The sequence below is a fragment of the Oryzias melastigma genome, linkage group LG13 (genome assembly GCF_002922805.2).
Source record: "Oryzias melastigma strain HK-1 linkage group LG13, ASM292280v2, whole genome shotgun sequence".
Taxonomy (NCBI): domain Eukaryota; kingdom Metazoa; phylum Chordata; class Actinopteri; order Beloniformes; family Adrianichthyidae; genus Oryzias; species Oryzias melastigma.
In genome coordinates, this window is record NC_050524.1 from 10,942,596 (window position 1) to 10,950,561 (window position 7,966).

At 40.8% G+C, this 7,966-nt stretch overlaps 1 protein-coding gene across 1 annotated transcript in view; it reads right to left on the bottom strand.

Moving 5' to 3' along the window:
* Positions 1 to 1,827: 1,827 nt before the first annotated feature.
* ywhag2 (3-monooxygenase/tryptophan 5-monooxygenase activation protein, gamma polypeptide 2) overlaps positions 1,828 to 7,966 on the bottom strand; it is a 6,852-nt gene continuing 713 nt past the window's right edge. The window contains exon 2 of the mRNA XM_024277306.2: positions 1,828 to 5,971. Within this exon, the coding sequence (XP_024133074.1) occupies positions 5,315 to 5,971 (657 nt within the window). The 3' untranslated portion in view covers positions 1,828 to 5,314. The remainder of the gene's footprint in view (positions 5,972 to 7,966) is intronic.

Genomic DNA, 7,966 nt, shown 5'->3' on the forward strand with positions numbered 1-7,966 from the left:
CCTTCTGCAGGCAGAAGTTTTCCTTGACATAACCTTCCACCCCACGTTCGGGCTCCTGTGGACATCTCAAGGGCAGCCAAGGCAGGCCGAGCTCATCAGCTTGCAGCACAAGCCTCCAACCCTCGTTTTTGATTAAGTAGTATTTCCTCTTCACACTAAGAAAAGCCAGCTGAAGGGATTTTAGCATCTGAGGGGAAATGCTAAGACTCCTTTATTGTAAAGCGTGTTCCCCTGGCAGGAGACCCTGTGATGGATCCCCAGACATCCTGGACCCCCGTGTGTCTCTCAGCTGCTCCAGGAACACCTCTGCGTTGTCTAGAAAGTCGCCTGGAGAGTGTCCTTGCTGACCCTGTGACCAAAACCGGTTCAGGCAGCAGAAAATACAATATATTTTGAGCTAAATTCTCTAATCAGAAGATAGAAAAACTATTAGAACATTTGATCTGAGAAATTTATACTCTTTCTGGGTGGATTTTAAAGAATAAACGTGTCATCCGCCTGTTTTTCTTTAAGGAAAATTTCCATGAAGCTACCCGTCAGCAAGCATTAGAGTTAATGATATTCAAAGAGCACAAAAATAACCTAAATGTTTCATCTTAAATACCTACCCGGCTTTGAAGTTTTATTTTTGTCAACTCATCAAACACTCTCTTCTCAGCTTCTCAATAAGAGCTCAGACTAATGCGAATGACAAACTCTGTCCGGGGATTCAGTGAATGGTGTCCGTCAGTGACATTCCAAGGATATGCATTGTCATCCTGACCTCCACCCATGTAGTGCTGGATTTCAGATGGAGTAGAGGTGCAGCACAGCTTTACTATATGATAAACCCTTCTATTATTGGATAAAGGTGGAGATGGAAACTTAAATTGAACTGCATTTTTTGTGATTTATAGTGAATAATTACAACTAAGCTGCAAACATCTATTTAGTCAAATGATAATCCGAAAGAATCTGATCAGAAAAGCTCCAAATAGAATCTGCTGTAGATTCAATTACACATCCGTCCCCCCTGAGAGTTCATAGACGTATGTCACTTGATTTTTTTTCAACATCCCTTAAAGTGTTGCAGCGCATTACAAAAAAAAAAAAAAGGGTTGCTTCTTAATCCTGGTACCTCCTGTTTGCTTTTGAGATTTCATTTTTTTATGGGATGCAATAGGTGTCTGAGCAGTGCAGCAAGAAGCTGGGCTGATAGTGGGATACTTATTATAGCCCTAGCAACAGAAGCGGGATTGGTGGCTGTGCAGGGCGAGCCTCTCAGTGATTGGCTGGCAGGAAGGACCTTTCAAAGCACAGAATTTCATCTTCTGAAAGGTTCAGTGCAGCAGGCTGCAGCAAGAGGCTGCAGTCACAGGGTGGAGGACCCAACAGCTTGACGCTTCAGCTCATCAATCAGCATGAAGGTGCAACTCCCAGTTTGAAATCCTCAAATTTGCATATTAGCTTTAATAAGCCTGACTTTGGAGAGTTAAAAGCCACCAAGCAGGTGAAATCACCAAAGACCTTTTTATTTTTATCATTTCCCCTCTCTGCTGGTTTAAATCTAGAACCTTTCTTTAAAAAAACATTTGATTTATACCTTATCTTTTTTAATTATTGAAGCAGCTCTGCAAGAGCCTTTAATGTAAGAGATTCAGTGGTAGCTGTGTCAGCTGGCAGTGTCTCTGCACTGCAGCTAAAACAAGACTCCATCTCACACATTCACTCTCAGCTCAACATCACAGAACACACCATACATGCAGCACCTACCTACCGTAGATCAATCCTGCAACTAACGGGTTCCTGAGTGCTGGACGTGCTTCTGACAGAAACGCAAGTATGGGATAATACCAACAAACATATAACTTTAATGTGCAACAGACGGCAGCCAAAAGAGCATACAGTACTTATGTCATTTCAACTCTCTCCTAAGATCCAGTAGATCAGCTCCTTTATGATCTTAACTCAAAGAAAACCTTTTTTTTTTTTTTTTGGGCATACTCGTGGTTAAACGTAAGAACCACAAGGATCCAAAAAAAGAAACTCATAGTGGAACATTATGTTCTTACCAAAGAGTGTTATTGGCCAAATTTGAATTCTTCCCCTACCCCTCCTATTGCAGGGGGCATTTTGAAGCTTTAGTGGTGTCCAAAATTGTTGGCTATGAATCCCACCGCTGGGAGGGTAAACTGAGAAGAAACTAATTTCTTCAGAAGTTTACACTTAAATGTGAGTAATGACTTTATGTTTTACAGTTTAAAACCGATGTTGTTATGCATTTTCCGAACGCTAGCAACTACACGCTAACATAGCTGACTGGCAACTATTGATGACATCATCAAGGGTTAGTAATGTCAAAATTTAAAAACACTATGTCTGAATCCAAATTACACCCCTACCTCTCCAATTGTAGGGGCATTTGAAGCGATAGGGGTGTATCTTTGAAGGATTTACCCTCTTATTGGAGGGATGCATGGAGGAGAAACGCCTTTCTTCACATGGGTGTGCTCTGAATCAGATAAGTTTACATTTAAATGTAAGTAATGTTTTTTTGTTTTACCATGACTTTTTAAAAATTATAAAACAGATGTTATGTATTTCTGAGCGCTAGCAGCTACGCTAACGTAGATGACTGGCAACTTTTGATGACATCATCGAGGGTTAGTTATGTCAGAATTTAATGACACTATGGTTATGTCCATAACTAAAAAAAAAAAAAAAAACTATATAGTGCAGGACTACATTGTGCCCTGAATTTTAAAAGCAATTGGGACACCATGCTAACTACTTTTCTTTCTTTTTTTTTTAAAGGGCGGATATGACGTCACAAAGTGAAAATCTAATCAATTTGAAATTTTTACGTCTACTTATGTCTCCACTGTGTTCTGACAATGAAAATGTGGATAGTTTATTTAAAAAATTACATTTAAACACATGTTGTGTTGCAAAAAATGTTCGACCACTATGCATTGTGGTCTATATTTGCTAATGTAGTGAGCATCAATGCACATTGTTTTTGCAAAGACTTCTGGGAAATTTCTGGAGCTCTTGATTTTGGAATTGTATTTTCGGACAGTCCTACAAAATGGCGAACGTCTATCTATATAGTGCGCTATATGGTGAGTAGTAAAGGAATTCGAACATACCTGCAATTTTCATAATTCTCCATTTGGAGGGCTAAATGTAGGGGTAGGGAGAACCCTCAGGGGAAGAATTCTGATTTAACATCTTCACATGATTTTCTTTTCCTCTTACAAATAAAAAAACTGTAAAACATATTTAAGAAAATAAAAACAAAAATAAATAAATAACCATTTATGATGTCTATCTTTTTTTAATGCTGTTTTTTCTAGTGAACATTGGAGACTCAACTCTTCACAACGTTAAAAATAAATCAAAGCAGCTGTGGCATACCGTGAGCTCATGGAGGCTGACTCATGATGGTGGCATAATTGGCATACATGAGCAAGGTTGTGTGACTGACCTTAAGGCTTTTGGTTTCTCTCTTAAGCCATCACATCTTAGGAAAAAAAACATAATAAAATGCCATCCATATGATTATATTCGTAAATGGTTGTAGTAGCAGCATAAAGATGAGAAATCCGTGCAATATTTTTTTTTTATGTTTTTTTTTTTTGTTTGTTTTTTGTGCAAGCAGCTTCTTGGTATTCAGTTTGAAGAGGTGATGTTTTCCCTGTAACTGTGTTGGCGTGAAATATTCATACATGTGCTGTACAGTCAGCTGACCATTGAGAGCTTGCAGCAACTTAAAACACTGACAGATAAATCGTGAAAGACTAAATTGCATTAAAAATCATACAGGCACAAAAAAGACAGCACACACTGTACTCGGGCCACAAAACAGGAGTGCTAAAAAGGTAATGAGAAGGTGCGTTAAAGCCGAATGAACTCATGGATAAACGATATAACAATACCACCACGGAAATAGTGCATGTATAATTGTAGTCATAATCTTTTTTTATTATCATAGCTATTATTTCGGTTCTTGTGCAACTGCTACATAATGACTCACATTTAAGATATTTTGTCACTTAGGAACAGCTAAAAGGTATAAAAAAAAGAAAAATAGTGTCAGAAAGAAATAATGGTCCATGTTTGTGAGTTTATAACAGAAACACTGAAGCTTGCAAAACTTCACCATTATTAAAATTCAAAAGCATGACAAAAACAAACTGTTTTTCAAAGAAAAACAAAAATATATAATCATATTTCAATGAGACAAACACCAGCTGGTAAGATTAAGTGAGCACTGGTGGGTTTTTCTTTTTTTATCTTTTTTATCTTCTTTAACAAATGAAATACACATGTCACTATAGCAACGCCCATTACAGGTAAAGGTTTTTACCACCACCATTTGGTATAGCAAACCAAAAACCATAACCAAATAAATTAGAACTCAATAAAGCCTGTTTTTTTCTCAATCATATGAATACTCAACACCCACAGTATAAGTTAATAAAGTCAAGCTACTGTATATAAATACATCACCGGCATGCACAATACTGAATAATCGATATTATTGTTGTCTTACACTGAAGAAACAGTATATTAGGCAAGTGCATTAAATAAAACAAACACAGAAGTAAACCACAAACTCTGAAGCTGCTTTTCTTAATTTTTTCTTTTTTTTTAATCTTTGTAAGTCTCTGCCTTCAATAATCTTCACCTCCAAAAGTATCAGATGTTTCCAGTGACTCCTCTACCAAATGTTTGGGTTTTATTTATTTTAATCAAATCCATCTTTTATTCACTCCTGTGTAATTTATCCTCTAAAATTTAGCGTGGGCTTTACTGGTTTGGAACTTTTCTCTTGGCAAGTTAAAGGTTTCCCTCCCGTTGTGGAGTCTGGAACTTGGAACCAATGCAAACGAGTTAAGTGAGGCATTCCCATTCAAGCATTTTTTTTTTTTAATACTCTCTCGTTATGACTCAAATGCATCTCTATCACGCAAAAAAACCTAAGTAAGCAGCTTTTCTTGACGGAACAAAATCGGTTCCGATGCCAGTGTGAGGCTGCCGTTTCAATCCAACAACAACCACTTCAGGCCGACTGACTGACACCTCAGTGGTTTTGGCAAATGTCAAAGAGAAAATCAAGAAGACGGAGGCCCCTTTCAACTGTATATATATTTCTCTCTATATATATTTAAACTAAGATTTAACCTCCACTCTCACCTCTCTTTTGATTCTTTTCTTTAAACACATGGAAAAATAAAGAACTGCTGCTGCGGTAGTATCATCGGCAAAAGCAGCTGCCAAAGTCCACCGGCCCTTCAGGATTTTCTAAATTTTTTTGAAGTGTGGTTTCTCTTTAATTGTTGCCCTCGCCGCCCTCGTCATCCTGCTGGTCACTTGTCCACAGTGTCAAGTTGTCTCGGAGCAGCTGCATGATGAGAGTGGAGTCTTTGTAGGAGTCCTCGTTGAGGGTGTCTAGCTCAGCGATGGCGTCATCGAAGGCGGTCTTGGCCAGATGGCAGGCCTGCTCCGGGGCGTTCTGGATCTCGTAGTAAAACACAGAGTAGTTGAGAGCCAAGCCCAGGCGGATGGGGTGGGTGGGCTGCATGTGCTCCTTGCTGATCTCGTGAGCCTCGTTGTAGGCCTTCTCTGACGACTCCACCACGGTGGCCCTCTTCTCCCCTGTGGCCACTTCAGCCAGGTACCGGTAGTAGTCGCCTTTCATCTTCAGGTAGAACACTTTGCTCTCGTGCTGCGTCTCGCTGCAGTTCTTGATCAGGAAGTTGTCCAGGAGGTTGAGCACGTCCTGGCACACGGCCTCCAGCTCCTTCTCGATCTTCTCCCTGTAAGCTCTCACCATCTCAATCTTCTTCTCGTTGCCATCGGCAGAGGTCTTCTGCTCAATGCTGGAGATCACCCTCCAGGAGGAGCGACGGGCGCCCACCACGTTCTTGTAGGCCACGGACAGGAGGTTCCTCTCCTCGTTGGACAGGGCCTCGTTCAGCTCTGTGACCTGGAAGCAGGAGGGCTATACATTAATCTTCCGTGAAATCCAAAAACAGATTTTAATCTTTTAAAAGTTGCATAAATAAATGTACAACAATCTGTTATAAAACAGCTAACTCATTTTCCAGTCTGATTGCAACGCACCCCACTTAAAGAATTTCTCCTGAGGCCTGCAAACTACATTTGTAAAGCAATGAACAATAAGATCATTAGGCGATGAAAATGAGTTTCAAAGCTCATCCAGAGAATGGATCTATCATTCAGTAAAACTGTGTAGTCGGCAGACGAGAATCAGCGAGATTTGGCTTGTCCAATTCCTAGTTTCCATGGCAATCCATTCATTTAGAGCACCAGCAGCTCCAGCTGCCACGTGTACATCTAATGCCAGCTAGTGAGAAATGATATTGTACTTAGATTGCTCCGGCGAGGGGGGGGCAGAAGAAGGATGGAGACAGAAATGTTCCCACAAGCACTCAAGGGCAGCTGCAGTGTAAATGAAAACCATCACTGCACAGGCGGTTACGTGTCCCACTGACCTTCTCTTTGGCTCCGAGTGACCTTTTTACCTGTTTTAAGCTCCGTGATGTGACATCACTCTGACTCGGACGGATAATTTTGGATCCGGATGGATCAGTATGACTGCAGAGAGGTCATACCACTCAGGGGTAATTTGATTGGAAGAGGCGCTCTGTGCTAGCACGGATCGATAAAAGTTTTTTTTTTTTTTTTTTAAAGCAGAAAAGACGCCCTAATAATTAGCTCTACTTTATCAACCGTTTCAATTTTTCTCTGTTCAGTCAGAGGAGGGTAAGGATGGCACACGTGACGTCACTAAACCGGCACAGATGGAGTTGCCTTCACCAGGCCTGTCCAGAAATGAACACGCCAACACGCAATGATCCGATTTGACCGCAGGCAACAACTGTTTGGCATTTGCTATGAAATGAAGCAGATTCATATTGATCTGATTACACAGTTTTGTTTTTTTTTAGAAACAGAACAGCACTTAAAATTGAATGATTGCAGAGCTCACCACTGCAGTTATGCTCGGCATATATTTTAGCGTTCGATTTGCATTACTGAAAGGGTTACAACAAGTTCATTAAGAGTGGGCCATCAGTCATTGGAATTACCAAAAAAAATATTTGCTGCTGTCAAGAAGAAAAAACAATTTTTGATAATAGACTGGATTGATTTTTCTGGTCGGGACTGATTTGTGAAGGCCATTTCTTTAATTAATAACCGCCGAGAGCAGCGTTGCATTTTTCATGAGGAACACGAAGGTGGCAGCCTCTCGTTTGTCATTTCTGGATGCAGTGGCAAGGGATTCCCTTTGAATAAAAACTGCACCTCCCACCGCCACCCCATCCCACCTCCTCCAGCAAAAAGGGCCCAGTCTGGGCTGTGGTGCTAGAAGGCAAAGGAATCCCTCCCTTTGAAACCAGAAACCCTTGATGGCAAACGATCCAAATAGGCTCTGATGTTCTAAGACGCAATGTTCCTCCGGTGCCGGTCAGTCCAGGATGCTGCTGGTTCCAGTGCGGGCTGGTGTGACACAGCAGTTTTTCTTTTAATGCCCACCGGTGCATCCGGTGTCAAAATTTCTTAAGGGCCTCGAAAGAGAGAGGGAGTGGAGGAAGAAAAAGCAGACAAAGGCTCTGTCCTGAGCAGCCAATAAGAGCTGAGAGAGCTAATGTGTGGCAGGCCAGCCATGTCATCCTCTTCACATCATATATTGCACTGCTCAATCAGGGTTGTCACCCTAAAATAACTTTAAATCGCTGCTGGATTTCACACTAGACGGACGGAAACATCTGGAGTAGAAATAAATCTCTGCAATACGACAAGGAATATTCCAGAAATTCTGCTGCCTCCTACATTTGATGAAATGAAGGATTAGAGAGGCTTTTTTCCTGAAGCGATCATACTCAGATAAGCCTTGTATCAACATTGTGGGTAATTATTATCGTTATCATTTAAGTGACAAAGAGAGGAGGATGGG